Here is a 21866-nt window from a genome sequence, read left to right on the forward strand (position 1 = left end):
CACAGGGAGAAGAGTAGACATGAACTGAAACACAGGAAGTTGCTGTAGCAGGTCATGGACTGCTTGATGGGGCCAGCAGTAGAGAAACCTTAGCAAAAAGAACAAGGAGGACATGAAGGCTCTATTTAGGGAGGTTAGCAAGACCTTCATCCAATGAATTTATTTCTTAGGAGAGAAGGAAGACAGTTTTCTGATCAGCCTGACAGCTGGGCATCTATCTACTTGGAAAACTGCTTCTGGTGATTGGCTGGCAAATTCAGTTACTTGGTTCACACACACAAGGAAAAAAAATGCTACCAGGAGAAAACCAAACAGACAGAAGACCAGACATCAGAGAGCTGGAGAATGTAATTTGTTGGAGTCAGCAGAAAGAGATCAATGGACAGGAATAATGGAAACCCCTCTGGCAAACACAGCACTGAGTTCAAAAGGCAAATTCCTCCCCTTTTTCTGAAGTTAAGAGGAAGGGGAGGCATACAGAGCCTAGAGGTTACGAAATGTCAGTTCTCATGCACTGAAGGAGGAGGGTCATTCTTCAAGGTCCCCGTTGTACTCAGCTGGAGCAGAAACCTACTTTGTAATGCAGTGCCAGGGACCCTCATCTGCTCTGTCTCCACAGACCAGATGCAGCAGATTGACCTTACCAAGGGTATAATGCCATGTGAGGGCCTTAAGTAAGGGGTAAGCTGTGCTGCTGTGTCTATGCCTGTGGGTCCTAGAAGTGCCCTGGTTCTGGGCTCAGGGTGCTCTGACTCTCTTCCGTCAAACAGCTGGGGAGTTATTGTCATGTGTCAGTGGAGTTATACACAAGGTTTGAAAATGCAAAGGTCTTGGTAAGCCTGCTATTGAAGAGGAGGGTTTCTGTAGGAAGGGGATCTAATGACAAATTTCCCCACTAACACCACAGCTAAGAGGTCGTTCAAGAGATCCTTGATTTGCATTTGCTGCACTTACTCCCAGAGTGCTCAGATACTGAAGGTGTGGTTGCTTTCATTTAAGCACAAGGGGTCATTCTTGAGTTGGGGTGAAAGCAGTTTATCCCTAAAGATTTGTATGCAGCTATGCAACTAACTGTGGATATCAACTAACATTTGGTTGGTGGGTGGAATGCACACACATGCTTTATTGGCACTAATTTGGGACAAGTGTGTTTCTGGATTGAATGATTAATCTGTTATGCAGGTCAGTGCTTGATCTCTCGTAAATCATCACTGAGCTTTACCAGAGACAGCAAGAGAGGTCCTGCCCATGTGCTTTTAATAAGCTCTAAATGGACTGGACATCAGACATCTGTTTATTTCTGAAATGTAATGAAAACAATTCAGTCCTATCCATTAGAATGAGATCCTTCAGCTCATTTTCTTTCTTCCTTGTGAAGTCAGAAGGTGGCAAAGCACATGGGACCTGACAGAACTCCTAGATAAGCAACACCTGGTAACAGTGGAAAAAAGAGGCAGTCCAGAGAGCTAACTCTTCAAGGAATTATGGCTGAAATTTAAATGTCCTATCCTTCTGAGATAAAATCATGTCACCTTGTTGAGTTACACTCATTGAGGATCAGGCCCAAGACATTTGGATATTCTGTTCAGTTTTTACTCTATCTCTTTGGGAGTGGAAAGGAGGAGATTTCCCCCCCCCCCAGCCTAATTCCCTGGCTGTTTCTGGTAACTGAATATGGATGGTTGTTTGTGTATAACAATTAGTGGGGGACAGTTGCTTGCATGTATGTGCAGGTAGCAGGGAAAGCAGGGCTCTCATTCTTGTTCCCCATGAAATGTGAAATTATATGAATGTTGTGGTGCTTACAAGGGGTTGATGTGTATCTAAGACATATAGCAAGCCCTTTCAGCTGCTCAGCTGGGCTTGTCTGGAGGAAGAATTGCAAATAGTGATGATCTTTTTTCCATGATGAGGGAACATTGTATTTTTAGGGGGGGTTGTTTGTTTGTTTGTTTTGTTTTCCCCCTCCTTACTCCTTTGTTGGTGTTCTCTAAAACATCTGTCTTATTGCAAAGGTTTCAACTGGAACTCCTGGCAACTTGGGGCTGGAATTCCCAAGCTGACATTGCTATCGACAACATTACATTTGGCCTGGACTGCTTCACTGATGGTGAGCCACAAATGTTGCAGAATCCCCTAAAAAATTTGGATAATGTAATCAGCATCCCACAGATCCAGGATGTTCTGTTCTCCCCACAGAGTGTGCATGGATCATTTGTGTCCGCTTTTTCAGCACAATGCCATTTTATCTCAGACCTACTGAAGATTGCAAGTAGAGGCAATTTTACTGTGTGTCAGTCTCCTAGCACCCTTTTTTTCTCTAAGCTGGGATGCTCTGTATCACATAGTTGAGACCTGTCTGTGTGTCTTGGCAAGAAACGCTAGGCTTATTCCTTAGCTCCTAAATGGAAGGATTACATCACACTGTTTTCCCACAGTCCCTGCTGATCTATGCACCCTGGTAATTGATAGCTGAAGCAAATTTGTTGAAATCAAAGGGGAAAGTCACCATATTTTAGTGGAGGAAAGGAAGAAAATGAAGGAATATATTGACTCTCTGACTATAAAATTTAGATTACTCCAACAAGTTTGTTTTAGTCTGTAAGGAAGTACATCAGCTATCACTGCCAGATATATAACAGCTTTCCTTTGCTTTGTTACTGAGAAAGCAACTGACAACTATTACAGAGAAAAATGGAGCCAGTGCTACCCTTTGAAACATGTTAGAAGGAGTTGTAGTGGATTTTAGCAGACAAGTGGAAAGAATTTAGATACTCGAACTACTTGCAAATATTAGAAACTGTCTTATTTTTGTCCCTGGGGAAAAGACATGCTCTGTTGTAAAGGATCTGAAAGATATGCAACACTTGAATGGTGACTTCCGTTGCAGAAAAAATGTGGATTGGTGGTCCTGTGCTACTCTACGTGTCACCACAGCCAATGTGTCAGCATTTAGGGTAATAGCATGTCCCTGCAGTGGCTAGCTGTAGCCTAACACAACATATGGGAAGGCTTATGTCGAAGTAGATGTGTTAAAAGCCCATCAAGAGAAGCCACTATTCCTTCCCATCCTTGTCTGATCCAGTGTCCTGTTCTTTGTTTCTTTGTTCTGTGGGCACTGAAGCCACTCCTCTATAAAATGCTGACTATACACATTTTCACTTGATACAAGAGGAAAGGCTGTTCCTTGATGGTTATTTAATTTTTTCACTCCAGCTCCTTAACAGCCCTATCTCCCAAACGCTTTGGGACCTCCATGCTAACACTTTGTTTTGAAATCTTGAGGAAACTGAAGGGAGTGACTCCAGATGTGCTTCTGCCCACTGATGTGCACCCAGCTGCTGGAGTTTACCACCCTGACGGGAGCAGATAGATCCTCCAGCTTACCCACAGACATTTTGCTGGCTGTGGTGTAGGTACACATCCTTTGGCAAACAGGTGGGGTGTAAGCCCCCCTGCAGTAATGTTATCAGAGCTTGTCCATCAAACCGCCCAAGTTACTCCGCGTTTTCCATTGGGATAAATTGCACTGATGCTCAGGAACAACTGGCACTTACCCCATCTGAAGGCATGACCCAGAGATGTGTGAGTCATGCAGCAGAAAGACATCACGAAGGAAACATGTTTCTCGGAAGCCTTGCACTTGCCACTGTTCCTTGAATCCTCTTTGCAAATTGACGTTTTCTCGCCTCTGAAAGCAATCCCCTTGTATTTGTCTTCTCATGACTTTAATTCAGTTAGGTTGCAGAGAAACCCAGCAGCTCTGCTGTGGTTTTAGTAATAAAATTACTTCTCCCTGGCAAGGACAGGTTTCAGATGTCAGAGACAGAGCCAATTAAAATCCAAGCAGTGAATTCTTTTCATGAGGGCAGCAGGAAGGATGTATGGCAGGAAGGAAGGATTTGCTGCTTGCTAGGATGTAAATATTATTTTCTCCATATCTTTCAATCTTGTAGTTCCACTCTCTACAAAACCCAGTGCTGAATGAAAGCACTGTTTGTGTATGCAAGATGAGAAAGAAGGTAAGGTTTTCCATATACCTCAAAATCGAGAGGAAAGGTTCAGTAAGATTTAAGAGAACAACTGAGTAGTGAGGGCAGCTCAAGAGACATCAATAAGGACAAAACCCAAACAGACCATTCTTTGGATGGCAGCTCCTGGGCACTGACAGATGTCTTTCCCTGTGGAAAAGGTGAGACAAACCCACATTTTGGCTTATACAATCACCTTGTGTAAGACAGTGTCACAGACTGGATGACATGTCTGGTTCATTGTGAGAACTTTAGGCAGACAGGCATAAAGATACTTCATAGTTTCAGTGAACTAGAGCTTACATAGGAAGAGGTCTGAATTTTGGGTGTCTTAATATGAAAATGTGGACTGGCATAGCAAATAGAATGCCGATAGTTGCTCTTTTCACTGCATTTGCTATTACCTTTTGGTGCTCTCAGCATTGTCTTGTTCCAATTAAGATCACAGGTCTGTGGTCTATCAAACTCTGCTGCCCTGGCCTAGAAATTGCATTTCAGTCTGTGCATCATTTGCAATTTCCCAGAAGATTGTTTTATAAACAACAAGACTGTCCAAAGAGAGCTTTTGTATAGCTTATCTCTACTTCTTGATTTTAGAGTCCCTGACCCAGCAAAGTCTGATTCTGTTGCCCTCCCAGTCCCTTCTTGAGGTGAATGGTGGGGAGCAGTTCAAGCCTCATTACTGCCTCCTTTCACTGATTGAAGAAGGTGTTGACTAGAAATGCAGTAGATCAGCCAAAGGGATGGAGAAGGGGGAACCTGGTGCAGCCTCCCCCTTCTCTGTCCCACTGCAGGACAAGCTGGAGAGGCTTCCAGGAATACTGCAACCTGTAGGGTTGAATCTCTGAGGAGGCCATTCACACCCTGAGGATCCTGTGAGGCATCTTACTCAGATTAATCTCAGCCACCAGACCTCTCTCTCTATTTTCATTACAGTCACAGAGACATTGAAGCAGGAGTGAATTACTTTAGCTTTCTGCCTGCAGAAGATGCCCTGTCTTTCTCCTTTACACTTCCCTCTGACTCTTTTCCATGGGGAAATCAGTGTTAGCTAAAACCTGGAGAAAGGAAGTCAGTGCTCTTCACATTATTCTTATATAAATATACATTAATATGAATTAATTCTTGCTCCCTTCCATTCACTCTACAGTCACCATGTTGGCTGTTAGAAGAGGAAGTGGAAACTATAATAGACTGGAGCACCAGCCCCTGGATCCCAATGTTTGTAGAAAGTGCCAGCCTTAAAAGAGTTAACAGCTCACATGGACAGGGTGGTGCTCAGCCTGTGTTGCAGCTCCTATGCTCACTCCTTAGTACAGAGGAAACAGAAAGTTTCTTCTGGAGAGTAAGAGTTTGAGACTGTTTGGAGAAGGAAGAAAGATTTTTGGTTTGGGAATGAGGCATTGCCTTAGGATACTCAGTTGGGATGCCACAAAAAAATCCATGCAGACACACAGGTTGACTGTTTCAGAGAGTGATTTTACATTCCTTTGCTCCGGCAAACATAACCAGACTTCTTGTACATTGCTAAGATCTGAAACTGTTGTGACCTTTGGGATTTGTAATTCAGTGCAGGCCTTGGGGAGCATCTTTTCTGGCCATGCATTGTATTTTTCATTCTGTTTTCCTCCTTGCATTTGATTAAATTCATTTGTTTTGGATTAATTTCATTTTTCACTGGCTTGACAACTTCACCCATTGAAGTTCTTCATCTCAGTATGAACAGAGTGTGTCAGTACAAAGCTTTCTTTTACTTCCATGCATCAGTGTGCTCTCAGTCAGACCTTGGGGGAATGTTCTCAGGAGTAAAAGCTCAGCAAGGTCTCCATACTTCAATTAGTTATTTGGCCTTTCTGACACAGCTAACAAGGGTGTTAATTATCGCTATTTAGAGCAGCGGCTTTGTGGCAGAGATCATTTTCCATCTGGAACTGAGTGAGTCTCTTTTCAATAGAGCATCAGACAGCTGTTAGATTCTCACAACTGGAACAAATTGAAATATTTGTAATGTTTTTCAACTGATGAAAAATGTTCAGTATTAAATTAACTGAGGGCTCAGATGGAAATAAGCCGGTCCTTTTTCTTATAGAGATTTTCCAAGTAAAAATCTGCATAAAACCAGGTAATTTAACTATTGAAACAGGCTGCTTGCAGGTTATGAGGCAAGGGTTCAGTTATTACTTCTTCCTGTTGTAAGGCAGCATTGGTGTTGTGGTGTTCTCAACGCATTCTGATGTTTTGGATCAGCAATTGATTTGAAATTCCTCCCCTCTGAGAAAGGGCTGGTTTTCAAAGGCCAGTCTCAGTGGTCAGAAATGTAGAGTTTTGCTCCGTGGTTTTCAAAAAGATTTGTCCAAAGATTTACATTTTGTGTCAAGGGTATGCTTCTGTTTCTTAACTGTGTATGTTAGTGAGGCATGTAATTTTATTTAGTATTTTGTTCTCTAAGGGAGGTCTCAGGTACTCAAAGTTGATTACTGAGAGGGGAGTGATCTGTTAAGCTGGTTTACTTGCCATGACACCGTTCAGAACCAAAGACAATGATTTTTGTCACCACTCTCCTTTACACCTCCTGTCATTTGACTATCCAGAATTGTCACCTACCGGTTTGACCAGCAGAACATCGATACCTGCTATCTGTTCTCCCACACTACATTTTTTTCTAAAATCTCTTGTAATCGCTAGAGCAATTTGCAGGCCAAGGAGCTTATCCTGCATGGGATAATATGCAGAGTCTGTGTTCATGTGAAGACCCACTGACTTCAGCACAGACACAAGTAGCTAACCCAGGACATGGGCTCAAAAGAGTAATACAGAATTATGATTTTTCAGAACACATTTTCTACCCAAGGTAATATTCACTTATTTTAACCAAATGGTTGCACTTAATTAATTAATGTAATCTTTAAATTTTCCATCCCTCTTTTCTACCATCTTCCCACCTCTTTCCACTATTCTACAAACTATTACAGGAAGACAACTGAATCATTTTGGTGGGAAACGCCAGTACCCACGTGAGATTAGTATCCTGGATGAGCATCTTCTGAACCCCCTGGAAGAGCCCTCCCTCCCAGGTACCTGATTCAGTACAGAAAACCTGTCTCTTGACTATAAAAGGTGGCTCCCCTCCTGTCTCCTGTGTGTGATCTGCCTGCCCTACAGCAATAGGGCAGCTATATGTAATCCGTGCCAAAGATGTGGAAACTGTGTCAGGTAGTCTCTGGCTATAGGGAAGCAGTTTGCTGGAGCCCAGCTCACCAGTCCTGAAATAGCAGGTTCTCTTTAAAGAAAAGCAGAATCTCTTTAAGCAAAAACAGAAAAGCTGCATGACTCAGATTCGGAGTGCACAAATAGGCAGCTTAGGAACAAAAGGTGTAGACCTGTACAGAAAGTTGGGAATAGAAAGAGTGCTGAGCAGTGAAGCTGAATAAAATATGTGTAGAATGGTGGTGTAAAGATGAAAATCCAGGGAGGAGAAGTAAGTGAGGAGAAAAAATGGATGAGAAACTAGGAGAACAGGGGACACTGGGGACTAATTTACTGATAGCGGTAGAGATTGCCACTCTGGCGGACAGATAAGAACTGTGTGGGTGAGAAGAGCTGTCTAAAAGAGGAGATGAGGAGGAGAGGTTGTTCTTGAGGCTGTTTTGCGGCCAACAAATACCAGTGTGTGACTGTACCAGCTCCTGAAGGCTGTGTCCACCTGGAATGTGACAATCTGTACTGCTGTCTGCTCCCGTTAGCTCAAGGGAATGCTGTAATGTAGCTGAAACTCATACTGCATTGATCCATCTGCATGTTTGCAGGAGGATGTCTGTTGGGGATAGTTTTTCTTGCCTTTTCCTTTAAACAAGATCGGAATTTTTCTTTTAAAAGTTTGTAATTTTTACCTCTATTTTAACCATTCGGCTCTTAAACAGTTCTACTTTTGACCCAGGCTTTTGGCAGTGCACACACTGCTTTACACAGTTTTTAGATAGGTTACTGAAAAGTTTTATTCTTAGGCTTCAACTAATTATGTGAAGAAAGTGGATTTGTTTGGGTCTTAGAAAATTACTGTGAAATGGAGGACATAGTTATCTGCTGCACTGTTGTAGAAATAAAAGAATAATGCTTAATGAGAACCAGGAAAGAAATTGCTTGGGGGAGAAGGGTCCCTGCTGACAGGAGCAAGAGGCTGTCCCCTGGCTGTTTCTGCTGCCACAGGCTTCTTGGGCAAGCCTGAAACAAGTCCCTTGAAACTTTCACTGTGTTTCATAAACGGTCACTAGCTGTAATGACAGATACTTTCAACTCATGTTTCTGGGTACATGGTTTAGTTCTCCTCTGGAAAGTTGAACACCTTCTTCATTCAGACTGCCACTGAGAAGAGGAATTTGATCATATCTGTGAGACACTTGGATAAACCCCTTCTTAGAAGTCCAGTCCCTCTTCTCTTTTCCTTTCCCCCCTCACACCCAATCAATAAAGTTTATCTGCAGTCCAGGATTTATCATATAGTGTGCAGGAAATAAGATAAGAGAGGAGAAAAGCAAACAGTGACCGTAACAAAGGAGTAGTTGTGCTATGACTAGAACAAAGTGGGTATAATTTAAGTACTGAGAAATACAGGGAAGCTCACATCAGACTCAACTCTTGCTGTTTTGGTCACAGGGGACACAACTGTTGTTCTGTGGTGGTTCTCAACATGTGGTGCCAGTGGTCCCCGTGGGCCAACTCAAGCTCAGTGCGACAGTGCCTACAGGAACAGCAATGTGTCAGTGACTGTGGAGAAGGAGGGCAGACTCCGGGGAGTGCAAGTCTGGAGAGTGCCAGCCACAAACATATACAGGTGAGGATCAGTGTGTGCTGGAGGGCAGCCACCTTTAACTGCTTTTTGTTTCTGGAGTTTCAACAAGCACAAGTGTGGGACCATCTGTACTGAGTGGGTGGAGAGTGAATAAATAGGAGCAGTAGTTATAAGGATATATGTCTGAGCTACTGTGAAGCATGGGAGGGTGAGCAGTGACTCAGAAGAGATCAGAAGAGGAGTGAGAGTGGGCATACAGTCAAGTAGAAGTGGCGCCATCATCTCAGTCCTGTAGCCTTAGACTTCTAGAGTGGGCTATACCAGCTCATGCTATTTGCTCCTGCAGTCTCTGTTGCCAGTACTCTGGTGAGGGTTGGTCTATCTTCCTGAGCAGCCTACCTACATGGGTCTCAAAGAATAGCCACAAGCTACTACAGCAGGGGAGCATGCTCTGGAGAAATGTCTGTTTGGAAGTGAAGGCTGGACAGACCTTGCAGATGCATTTATTTTGGGGATGAGAAGTGTGAGAGTTGTTTCTTCAACTATTTACTATTTCTTGCAGGATTTCTGCCTATGGAGCAGCTGGCGGGAAGGGAGCCAAAAACCACAATAAGAGGTCCCACGGGGTCTTCATCTCAGCCACCTTCCACCTGGAGAAAGATGAGCTGCTGTACATCTTAGTGGGGCAGCAGGGGGAAGATGCCTGCCCTGGGGTGAGGGCCACCAAGCATGTGTGGGCAGAGACCTTGTAGATACTATTCAGTGGGTGGCTTGGGGTTTGGTGATAAAAGATAGAAATCCCAGAATCCAGCAATGAAATCCAGTCAGGAGACAGGAAATAACCAATAAAAGTTAGAAAGAATCTCAATACAGATATAAAGAACACTGAAAAGAAAAACAATCCCAAAATGGACAAACAAATATGAAGCCCACAGAAACTTTGCTTTAAGCTTCTGGTGTTTGAAATAAGTTCTTCATCAGCTTTCTTGTGCTTATTTTAAGCAGCAAGCTTGTAGGCGAGTGATATGCTCTCTCTCTTGTTTTTCCACAGCCTAGGGTTTTTCTGTCTGCCAGGATTTTCAGAAAATTTACTATTATTTATGGAAGCATCCAGCAGTGTTGTGGCTGCACTGTGTTAGATACTCTCTAAGCTTAAAGACTAAAGTCTGAATCCAAAGTCTACCAAAACCAGTGAGAATCTTCCCACCAACTCCAGCGGCCCCTGGATTAGGTTTTTGTAATGGCAAAAAAACCACTCATGAGAAATGGAAATTGGTGACATGAACACTTATATATGTGTCCTCTAATGCTAGACCCAATGATCTGAAAGTCCTTTTGCCACTTAGGCTCAAAAACTACCTCTTTTCAGCATCAGCTTTTGATACTGCCTTTTTCCAGAAGTGCTATCTGTTAACCCCTGTCTGGGAACAAAGCTGTTTTTTCCCCACAGAATGGTGTGTTTGGGGATGCATAAACTATTCCTGTAGGCATTTGAAGTTACTGTTTACTTTCCTCACGGGACATGAGATCTTACCCAGATGCTGCAACAGACTCTAAACCCACCTTTTCTTCATTTTATATTGTACAAGAATCTTATCTATCTAAATAAAACATAATTTTGCGTGTCTGCATTTCCCTTTTCAGTGCACTCTCCAGTCTTAGGTCATAATCTGAAAAGTTTCCATTAATCCCTTTCATTTCATGATTTTTTCTCCAAATTGCAAATTATAAACCACCACTGACTATCTCTCTCTGGCAGGTGCTGCTGGAAAAAGTTGCAGTTAATTTTTCCCACTTCCAAAGCCCAACTTTCTTTGGCTTTGGAAATCACGATGAATCTGTGTATTGGGTGACTAATGTTTGTTTTCCTTTCTCTGCAGAAGTTCTGCAGCTCCAAACCTTGATTCTCTCTCCTCAGATTTACCCCAGTTGCTTTTCCCTGGTCTTCATCTACCTTGCCATCTTTTGTCCTCCTGTTTGAATTAACCAGACAAATTGCTCCACCAACTAAGAAAGGCCATGCACCATGGCTAACAGAATTGAGAAAGAGCTCTCCCTCTGTCATTTTCAGTCAGTCTCAGTCTCAGTCTTGGGATGAGATGCAATGGGCAGTAAATGGAACACATTCCAGAACACATTCTGAATGTGAAGAACTTCTTTGCTGTGAAGGTGACTGAGAACTGGAACAGGTTTCCCAGGGAGACTGTAGAGTTTCTTTCTTTGGAGACAGTCAAAAGCCATCTGGACACAATCTTGAGTTACATGCTCCAGGGAAGTCTGCTTGAGAAGGGAGGTTGTACTAGAAGACCTCCAGTGGTCGCTTCCAACCTTCCCCATTCTGTGATTCTGCATGAATGAGAGGACACAGCCAGTAAGACTGGTGCCAGAATAGGAAACTGGGTCTCCAAATTACTCTTCCAAGATGTGTCAATAGATTATTCTTAACTATGTGTGGGTCACCCATGTCTGCTTTGTGCATTTATCTTCTTGAGAAATAAATAGTAAATACAGCAGTAAGAAAGTTCTCAGAATTAATCCCTAATCCAGAATATTTTAATGGTTTTGGTTATAAGAAGTTCTAAATATGCAAAATATTAATGACATGAAATTAATAATGAGTTATTACTTTTTTTTCTATGCATCTTTATTTTCATTTGCATATGTGAGTTTGCTAATCAGAAGTTACAGACAGATCTATCCCTCAGCTGTCACTCCTAGTAGAAAAGGTCAGTTTCTCCAAAGATAATCTACATACTGGTTTATATCTGTCTACTATGCATGACAAACATTATGACATTATTAAACTGAAATACACAGACAACTCTCAAGAGCTGGACTTAGTGATATCTGAGTCCATCTCTTGTCTCCTTTCAGGGCAATCCTGAAACCCAGAAGATCTGCTTAGGGGAGTCATCTCTCATTGAAGAAGATTACAAAAAAAAAAAAGGACCTGAAGGAATGGGCTGGAGGAGGTGGGGGTGGAGGAGGAGCAACCTACATCTTTAGAGTAAGTATTTCCTTTTTGCATCCTGCCTGAGCAGTGTCCAGCAGAGCAACTAGCTCTCACTGACAGTCATGGCATATGATAAATAGTTCTTTAAAACAATTGTGAAAAAGGAATCTTACTCTTCTGCCTCTCTCTCCCCCTCCTCTTTCTGCTTTTCTTTGGTTTTTGTCTTTTTAATTGTTTCTCTCTTTTCATATCCTTGTTCATATTTATCACTGTCACTAGGCTAGGTGAACTGGTTCCTCAGTCCTTAACAGCTCGGATGTGGGAATTACACCAGGATCCCACTTCAATGCTGGCAGCAGTCCTAAAATAAAAATGAATCCCAAAACCTTGATGTTCAGTTAGTTACTTTTGTACTCAGGAACATGATATAAAGTAATTTTGTAATGATTCTATGAGACAAGCAGTAACATTGCCCTGGCCTTGGGCCACTCTTCTTTGGGATGCTTTCATGATCTTTGATGAGTTTATGTGAGTTCACATATCCAAGGGATGTGAAATTTTTCTGATGTTTGATGGGGGGTTTTCCAGCAGAAGGATGGGATTTTCGAACCTTTGCTCATCGCAGCAGGAGGAGGAGGAAAAGCCTATCTGAAGGCTCAGGACATCTCCCTGGATGATGTACCCCTGGAGCAATTTGAGAACAGCACTGCGGTTCCTGGTGTCAGTGGAAGGACTGGGGCAGCAGGTGAGACGCTAAAACTGCACAAGGTCTGAATCAGGTGACTGAATACACTCGTTGTCCTGTAGGCATGAAGTGAAAGGCTACTTCTTCAATTTTTGAATTCTTCTGTGGCAGTAGTTGTTAGGAATATGTTGGTAGTCTGTAAGTCTTCTTATATGGCATGTCATGAGATAAAAGAGAATGCATATGACAGGTGATTAGTGCTCCAGTAGAGGCAATTCCATAGGAGGACTCCTTTCTTCTATGAACTGAACCAGGGAAATTGATGTTTGGGGGATGGAGCCCACTCCTTCACACTGTAACAAAGGCCTTTGAAGGGAAGACTTTTTCATGTTACTCCCCTTAAACCCTTACAAAAACAATTATATTATGGTAATCATACCAGAAATGGAAGCTTATTTATAATATTGTGATGGCTGTGCCTAGAATCCATTCCTAAGAGGCAAAAAAAATTCTGGTGGTTGTTCATTTCCTGCTGTAGTAGGCTTACAGAGAGGCCACTAAAGTGAGATGTAGAAAACCAATTTATTTTTATTTCCCTGGGGAACTCAGCATCTCACATGGCTGACTGCCCTAACCAGTTATCCTGAAGGGGAGCGGTTGGCTCCTTATTTTCTTAATGCCACAAAAAATTGGTGCTGAGGTGTTGGTTTATGCAGCACATACCACAGGCTGTGCATTAGAGTTCCTCTTTTTTATTGCCCATGGCAGCAAGGAGCTTGTCTGTATATTCTTTTAAACTTAAAGAAGGGTTTACCTTGAACTAGGCACTTAAGAAATTAATATGGGCTAATCTCTGTCTCTCTACAAAGAATCTCTGCTTGTGCTTCCCTCACCTGTTCTTGTTTTCTCACTCTCTGGCTGAAGGTGGAGGTGGTGGCTGGCAAGATGAGAGTCTGCTTCCTCAGGCTGGGAAGTCCCTTCTGGAAGGTGGAGAAGGAGGTCAAGCTTGTCCCCAGGCATTAGCCAAGCTCCAGTGGACCACCTCTGGTGGTTTTGGTGGGGGAGGAGGAGCTTGTACTTCTGGGGGAGGAGGTGGAGGGTACAGAGGTAAGTCTCCTGGGGAATAGTCATGATGACTAATTTTGTGCCCTTCAGCGCACCTGCAGGTCAGGGCTAGTGCTCTTAGTGCAGAGGACACTGCTGCAGGAGGTGAGGCACAGATATGAAACCCACCCTATCCTCCACCATCTCTCTGTAGCTGGGGAAATCAAGGTTATAAAGGTGTTCCTATGTGATCTAATATTTGGAAGGTGTGATGAAACATCCCTTCACCCAAGTTACCCATGGAAAATGTTTCATTTCCTTTTTCTGCTCAAAGCAAATATATTTCTACCTTGCTGAACTGAGACACCTACATCAGATAAAGTCACTTCACTAACTTTGATACTGGCTGGGTCAAGTGAGGGTTTTACATTGTAGAATCCAGTATCACTGGAAGATTGCAGAGTGACTCCAGGTGAATGGGAATGAATGCAACCCTTCAGAGACATCACATTTTTTGCAGCATGCAGCACTGATCAGCTGGCCGTACTCTTCTCTCCCCAGGAGGACATGCCTCTGATACTGATGATATCACAGCTGGTGGGCAGGATGGCATCTCTTTTGTGAACCCCATTGGAGAGATCTTCTTGCATCCCTTGGCAGGTACAATATGGTTCTTACTCTCATTTCTTTTCTTCCTCCTTTTTCTTTCTTCCTCTCTATCTCCTCTCTTCTCTTCCCTCTTCTCCTGTCTTTGCTTTTTATTCATTTCATTAAAGCTTATTTCATGCTGCAGGTCAGATCTTTAGCTGTGGTCATTTCTTTAAATATTTCCATAGTGCTCTGGGACCTTTTTTCTCTCAATCTCTAAACCAGGAGAGTCACCAGTCATGAGGTTCAACCGCACATCCTCAGTCCCCGACTTTTCCAGGTCAATTCACTTCAAGGCCTCTCTGTTTGCTTAAGGAACCAAATATCTTCTTCCCTACTGATCCCCATCAGGCTTCTGACAAGTCCACACTGTGTTGGACTATCTGCTCTCCTGCAGAGAAGGAGAGAAGTTGTAGGTACCTGATGGGTTTTGTTTTGTTGGTTTTTTTTACCTTACTGGAACAAGATAGGAAAAACTGAACTAAGCCCACCTGTTGTGTCTGATTCCTTGTTCAGCCATGGAGAGTCATGGTGAGGTGGAGGTTCAGATCTATCTTAACTGCAGCCACTGCCACTCAGACAACTGCAAGCGGGACCCTGACACCAACCTGCCAGTCTGCCAATGTGAGATGGGGGCTGTGCTGGCCAACGACAATGTCACCTGCACTGGTAAGTTGACAAGTTTTAGCCTCATTGGATAACATCTCTGTGCTTTATATCATCTCTCCTTCTGGCTTTTTTGATGTTCAATTCCCTAGTTAGAGTGAGTGGCTCCAGTGGACAAGGTGTTGTGAGAAATGTCAGTCAAACATAGGGCTGAGAATTCCTTATGACCTTTGCTTATGTGCTGAGCTGCATCTCTGCCACCATTTCCAACATTCCCATTTGGATTAGGCAGGAGGTAAAATATCTGTAAAGAGACATGGTGTGAATTTCCTGAATGGGCTCAGTGTATCAGATATTTAAGCATAAATACCTCTCCAGGATAACGTACCACCTACTGCTGAGTTATTTAAGCCACAAATTACTTCCTTCCACAGCAGTTTCCCACTGTGCCTGTCAGCTGATGTTTTGTACTTACACTTATTTCCTCTCACAGTCTCTTGGAGCTCCAAAAGATCAAGACTGTAGAGATTTTCAGCTTATGAGTAGTGATGTTACCCATTTATAGAAAACTGAAGAACGGATAAGAAATCTGTGTTTTATCAGTTAGTGTTCTTTCTTCACAATGATTTCTAAATTATTTAGGTGTTTTTTCAACTTTCAGGGCTATAGAGGGATTTGCTGTAATTTTTATAGGATGCTCTGACCATGATCTCTGTACTCTTTTCTGAAATACAAGCATCAGAGGGATGCTTTACAGTAGCTCTTGTTTTTTTCTGATTAATGCACCTCTATTTTTATTCTTCCAGTGCCCCAGGGTCCTACACCAGAGGGACAGCTGCCTCTCCCCCTCCTCTTAGTTGTGGTGTCTGTGATTGTGGTGCTTGGAATGATCCTCACTTGTGGCAGCCTGTCTATCAGTAAGATATATTACTTCTTATCACCATTTGACTTGGCTTTTCCCAGTTAAATTTGACAAAAGGAGACCACCTGGCCATGTGCCAGTGCTTTCAATACTTGGAGCCAAAGTGTTGTGCTCTCCCGAGTGGATTGGAGGAACAGGGAAAAAGAAGTGATAGAAAACATCACCACCTACAATTAGGCACAAGCATAGTCCCAAAGGGTAAGGACTGCTCTTCCCTGGTATTTGCCACAGGACACAAGAGCTAGGAAAGCCTTCTTAGCATGTGTTTCTGTAGCAGCCCCTGCAATACAGGATGAAATCACAATCTGTAATCAAATATATAATTCATTCAGGGAGACAGTTTGATTTTTGGGACTCTAGGTCAACAAGATGTCTTGTGGAGGACTCTTCCTCAGCCAGTGCATAAAGTAGCATAGGAAACCTAAGTTGTTCCTAGGTGATTAGGTGCCTGCAGGACTGTTTGCATATCCAGTACTTAATCACTGAAGAGTGTGAAGAAGAGCATGATACTGGCAGGCTAAAGATGTTTCCAGACCATTTGTAATTATGGGATTTGTGTTGCTCTGTTCTGTGTGGCCAGCATTACCTTTTCTATCCTGTTGTTGATCTTGTTTGTGCATTTTTATTTGTCTCCCCACCTGCAGTTTACCACCTGAAGAAGCAGCAGCTGGAAGGAGCCAGAGCACGACTGCAGAGCCCAGAATATAAACTGAGCAAAATTCGTACATCTGTCATCATGACTGATTACAACCCCAACTACTGCTTTGCAGGGAAGGCTGCCACTCCGAATGAGCTGAAGGAGATCCCACGGAAGAACATCTCTCTGCTTCGGTGAGAAAACAAGGGCTGCCTCTCTGACTAAACTGCAAAGCACCTAGTGCAAGTCAGCCAAAATACGACAGATGTGATACTTGCTATGTTCTCTAAGATAATTTGATTCCATAAAGTTCTCAAGCAGAAGTATAAGATCATGAGCCTCCTGTTCTGTGTTCTATTATAGCTATTTCACCTCTACTGTGATTGTGTTTTTGTTGCACTTTCCTCCTGGCAGTAGCTCCCTTCCAAATTATAGCAGTATGTCTGTTTCAGCATTTCATTCACAAGGAAATTTCCTGTCACAAGGAGATACTAGGTTGCTCTTCAACTCCATGCCATCCAGATGATACTGATCAAAGTTATATAAACTTCAGAAGGAAAAATTTGATCAATCTTATGTCTTACAGAATCTCCTGAAGACATCAGTCTGCAGTCACCTTTATTCTGTTGTTTTACATTTTTCTCTTGTCTTGCTATTGCCATACTTGGTGATAGGCCCTAGGACTGAGGAGGTCTATTTTTTGTTCAGAACCATCAAGGATCCAACCTTGTTATTTTAGTGGTAGTAACAGAAATACTGATAAGCTATTTTCAGAAGTTTTGAGACAAAAACAAAACTCTGTTGTTGATTTGTCTTGGACTGGATGAAGAGAAGAGCTTGGCCAACACTGGATCCAAGAACATAAAATGTCTGTTCCCTCTCTTCTTTTCTTGCAGGGCACTAGGACATGGTGCATTTGGTGAGGTTTATGAGGGAACCGTGGTAGGCATTGCTGGGGATCCCAACCCTCTACAAGTGGCTATCAAGGTCAGTACCCACAAATTTCTTATACAGCAATAATTACCCATAAGAGCCATGTTATCTTATCACTATCCCAGCTGAAAATTCACTTTGATCACATGCTTAATGTCATATGCATATGTGTGATGCAGGCTCACACACATTGCTGCATCCAGGCATTATCAGCTTTGGTTTGAGTGCTTTATTTCTCCTAAGTTTATCACATGATATATTTAAAATTTTATATTGTTTCTCAGTTCCCTTTATACCGAGAGTAATGTTTTTCTACTCTATGTGAAATTTTCAGATAGTCCCTTGATATTGCACAGTGTTAAAGATGCTGTTGTAAATATATATTGTTATATCACACTAATTTCCCTATCATTAATGGCAAGAGATGACAGGCTGGTTTTCTCTGAAATTACTGCTATTGCCTCAGGATTTGTCAGTTACTCAGCCCTGAAGTTAAGGATGCTCATAGTCTGCTTCTGTTATTTTATAAGCTTGTTACTTAGAGAACCAAATCTCCTTCTATGAGTTCAGCTCAAGAACACAGCCTTTGTTAACAAAAAGAAGTTCTACTCTTATTAATCCTGTCTTTTATGTAATGAATTTCCCTGTGCCACTGTGGATGAAAACCCAGGACATTAATAAGCAGTTGGACCTGCCCAACTCAGTTTCACTATCCAGACCGGAAAAAGCACCAGAGCACAGTGGCAAACAAAAGAAGATCAGCATGTTGTTCATTTGTGATAGTCCAGTTCATCTGTATCAGCAGAAGACGCTGTCCAAATCTGATGGTAGGAAAGAAAGCTATAGGGGCGTGTGGCACACATGTTTAAATCAAGTGGCTTGTATGTGTCATAGGACATGCAAGCATGTGCTGCAATGTGGACACAAAGAAAAGGGAGAATAAATGTCATTTTAAAGAGCTTTCTAGGTCTGTAAGTTCCTACCTAATATTTCTCTTGATGTGTATCTGAAGCTATTTTTGCTCCAGAAGTATGCATAGAGTTCAATTCACACAGAAAAATCTTCAGGTAAGTCAGTGGTTTCCTGTTCTTACTTTAACTAGCAGATGGGTCACATGCAGTGCAACAAACTGCACACTGAAAGGATGAGCCCCTGGTCATAGGTTCCTGGGGTGATTTACGTGTTACATGCTCACTCTTTTTTTTTCCTTTTTTTCCCTTTTTTCTCTGGTGGACATGCAAATATTCTCAATTCTTTGGTGGGGTGGCCCTCACTGCATTTACCTCCCAACAGACCCTGCCAGAAGTCTGCTCTGAGCAGGATGAGATGGATTTCCTGATGGAAGCATTGATTATCAGGTATAGTTTAAGGGGTTTTTTTACTGATGGTGGGCAGGGGGAAAAAGAGTAATGCAAGTTATCATAGAATCACTTATCCCCTTGCCAGTGTTCAGAAAAGAAATTCAGTCTTATTTTTCACCAGAAGGTGTTTTGATAGCATATAAGTTACTGGTTTTAGCTACTTGTTTATCTCAAAGTAACTGAGGTTCTTTTTTTGCCCATCTCTGGTGCTTGGCAACTTGGCTGCACAGCAGAGAAGAGAATCAGGACAATTCTCTTCTTCACAGAGAAGAGAATCAGGACAAGATGGCTCATGGTTGAGATAAAAACAGTCTAATAGGTAAAGCAAAATCTGTGTGAGGAAGCCAAGCAGCATTAAAGAATTCATTCCCTACTTCCCATGAGCAGGCATGTATTTAGCTATCCCAGGAAAACAGGACTCCATCATGCACAGCAGCTACTTGGGGAGACAAATGCCAAACTCTGAATGACCCTTTCCCCTCCTCCCCAGCTTTCATTGCTGAGCATGACACCATCCAGTATGGGATGTCCCTTTGGTCAGCTGGAGCCAGCTGTCCTGGCTGTGTCCTCTCACAACCTCTTGTCCCCACAGCCTTCTCACTGCGGGGGAGGTGGGTGTATGTGTGGGTGTGTGTGTGAAAAACCTTAATGCTGTGTAAGCACTGCTCAGCAGTAGCTAAAATATCAATGTGTTATCAACACTGTTTTGATCACAAATACAAAATATAGCACCATATGAGCTACTGTGAGGAAAATTAACTCTATCCTACCCAAAAATCATCACAACAATTAAACAAAGATTTCTGTTGATTGGTTCTGCTGGTCCCATTCAGAGGAGTAAGAAGGTAAAACGTTTTCGTACAGATGTGTTCTGCATTTGATTTGATGTCTTTGTAAGCTGACAGAACCTTTATAAGGTCCCTTCTGACAGTGACCTTCTGACAGTGAATTATAAGATCTATAAAACCTTCCTGGAGAAGATAACAGACAGCCACTCCTATTACCACCTGTACTTTAAGTATTCCAGTCTTAGAATTTACTTCATTAACAGAAATCCATAACCTTAAAACAATAGTAGGGTTAAGGGTGACTTTAAAATGGTAGCATAGCCGGGGTTCATTGTAAGTGTTCAGAATTAATCCATTTTGAATTTGTGCAATGTGAAGTTCCTCTTCTCATTGTCTGGCCCATCTCATACTTAGATGCTGGTTTTCTGCTATTAAAACATGAATCTCATGACTCCCTACAGTCTGCAAGAACTTTGGTAGCTGAACAGGAGGTAACACTGATGTATGCTTTTTTTAAAGAGCAATTTTAATCAATTAAGGAGTGCCTTGATTCACTTAGTAGCACATGACTCTTTCTCTTCCCCAACTTCCTTTCTATTTTTAGTTCCTTTATTATCTAGGTAATCATTATCTAAGGGAAGATGCTGCTGTCTAATGACTGAGTCTTACTGTGTCTCATGACAACCTCAGCTTCCTTTTGTAAAAAGTAGAATCACAAAGGCAGCTGCTGCAAAAGGTATTAGCGGAGTCCCTCTGGCAGACTAAACACTGAACTGAGTCCCCTAGCTAGACAACACCATGTCTAAAATAACCAATGCTGAATTAAAATCCCTACCAGTCAGGACTTTGTATCACAAATGCCAATGAAATTTGCATGCTTAACTTTCTTATCCCTCTCATGTCACTCTCATCTTTCAGTCAGTGTGTCCATTAAATTCTCTCTTCACAGACAGAAGGCTCTGCTTTGCTTTTAGTTTTTCATACCTTCTGTTGAAGGCTTTTCATGGGCAAAGCCAGGCATAACCCTGTTCTTGGAGCTGTCATAACCAGAGAGGCCTTTTGATATGTCTGAAGTTTTTTTTGGTAACAACATCAGGATTTGCTTCAATCCAGGTTGTCAAATCTCAAGGCATAATGAGAGTGTGCCAGATGTTGGCCAGGTACTAATGCTGTGTTTCTCTTCCATGTGCTGTGATCTTGGCTTTCAGTAAGTTCAATCACCAGAATATCGTGCAGTGCATCGGTGTCAGCCTACAGACGCTGCCTCGCTTCATTCTGCTGGAGCTCATGGCTGGAGGAGACATGAAGAGCTTTCTTCGGCAGAACCGACCCAGGATGGTGAGAGAACTTCCCTGCTAGGCTTGTGGTTGATTTCAGTATGAGTGCTTTTATGTTTTTATGAGTTGGAAAAAGGCACTGGAGCCAAGCTAGGCTGTGCGTGTGTCCCAGCTGCCACAGACTTCCGGATACCTGTGTCTGCTTGATGCAAGCAGATGGCAGTGAGACAAAATGAAAGCAGGGCCAGAAACTCCAGTTTATTAGTAACTGAGGAGGAAATAGTAAAACCTTGTCCTACCATTCCAGACTTCTCTGTTAATTAGACTACAAATTAATGGGCTTTCTTTCCTCAGTACCTGCTTTGTTTTCAGTGTACTGAGACGGCACGTGAGGAGCTAAGTTATAATCAGAATTCATAACACTAAGTCTTCAGCAGGTGTGCATTGGCACCATATGGAGAGGCACAAATTTATACCAGTTGAAGAGCTGAGCCTAATTTATTTGATATATCTCGGGCTTTGATTAGCAGCGTAGTAATTTCTCCTCACTCTTCCTGAGAGTAATAAATAAGTTCCTAGAGAAAAACTGAGAAAATTTCCCCATGGGTAATTATATAAGGGAGTGAAAATAAGCAGGGATCCTGGAAAAAGTCTTCTTCATTGTTCTTAGGGAAGTGAAGATGGTGAAGGGTTAGTACCAGTCCTGGAGTCCTGTGGTAAAGCATCCCTTTTTTACCCTGCTCCTGAGGGTAATCACTGTTCTTCTACCAGGACAGATAAGCTGATGAATGCTGATGTTGGTGTAAAGATGTGCACTTGTGCATCTTTACTGTCTCTCTTTCTCTCTCTCTCTCGTTCATGCACTAATTTCTATTGATAATTTATTGACTCACTCTTTAAAAGTGGGTGCCTTTTTTTTCTATTCCATCTCACCTTTTAAACCTGCTTGTCTTTTGGTTTCACATAACACAGTAGGGAATAGCTCTCTCCCACCCCCTTTAACAGGCTATTCACACCAGGCCATAAATCTCTTGCTAGTTTGCACTCATGTACTGTGCTCAAGAGAGGTGAAATCTCCTGAAAGTTTTGGGTTTTAAATAAGAGTTTACTTATTTTCTAACTCTTTGCTTTGATCTGCTTTATGTTCCTCTTTGCTCCTGACTCATTTAACCCTTCCCCCGTTCTCTATGTA

The 21866-nt window shown here is 42.4% G+C and overlaps 1 protein-coding gene across 1 annotated transcript in view; it reads left to right on the plus strand.

Annotated features, from left to right (window-relative positions):
- Positions 1-21866, plus strand: part of LTK (leukocyte receptor tyrosine kinase) — a 95817-nt gene that overhangs the window by 61784 nt on the left and 12167 nt on the right. Inside the window, 15 exon segments of the mRNA XM_032111365.1 lie at positions 2016-2110; positions 7004-7105; positions 8685-8862; positions 9383-9533; positions 11695-11751; positions 11753-11827; positions 12362-12518; positions 13383-13565; positions 14064-14162; positions 14667-14819; positions 15563-15673; positions 16323-16509; positions 17212-17302; positions 18542-18606; positions 20606-20735. Of these exon segments, the coding sequence (XP_031967256.1) occupies positions 2016-2110; positions 7004-7105; positions 8685-8862; positions 9383-9533; positions 11695-11751; positions 11753-11827; positions 12362-12518; positions 13383-13565; positions 14064-14162; positions 14667-14819; positions 15563-15673; positions 16323-16509; positions 17212-17302; positions 18542-18606; positions 20606-20735 (1834 nt within the window).

This window comes from Corvus moneduloides, chromosome 6 (assembly GCF_009650955.1).
Source record: "Corvus moneduloides isolate bCorMon1 chromosome 6, bCorMon1.pri, whole genome shotgun sequence".
Lineage (NCBI taxonomy): Eukaryota > Metazoa > Chordata > Aves > Passeriformes > Corvidae > Corvus > Corvus moneduloides.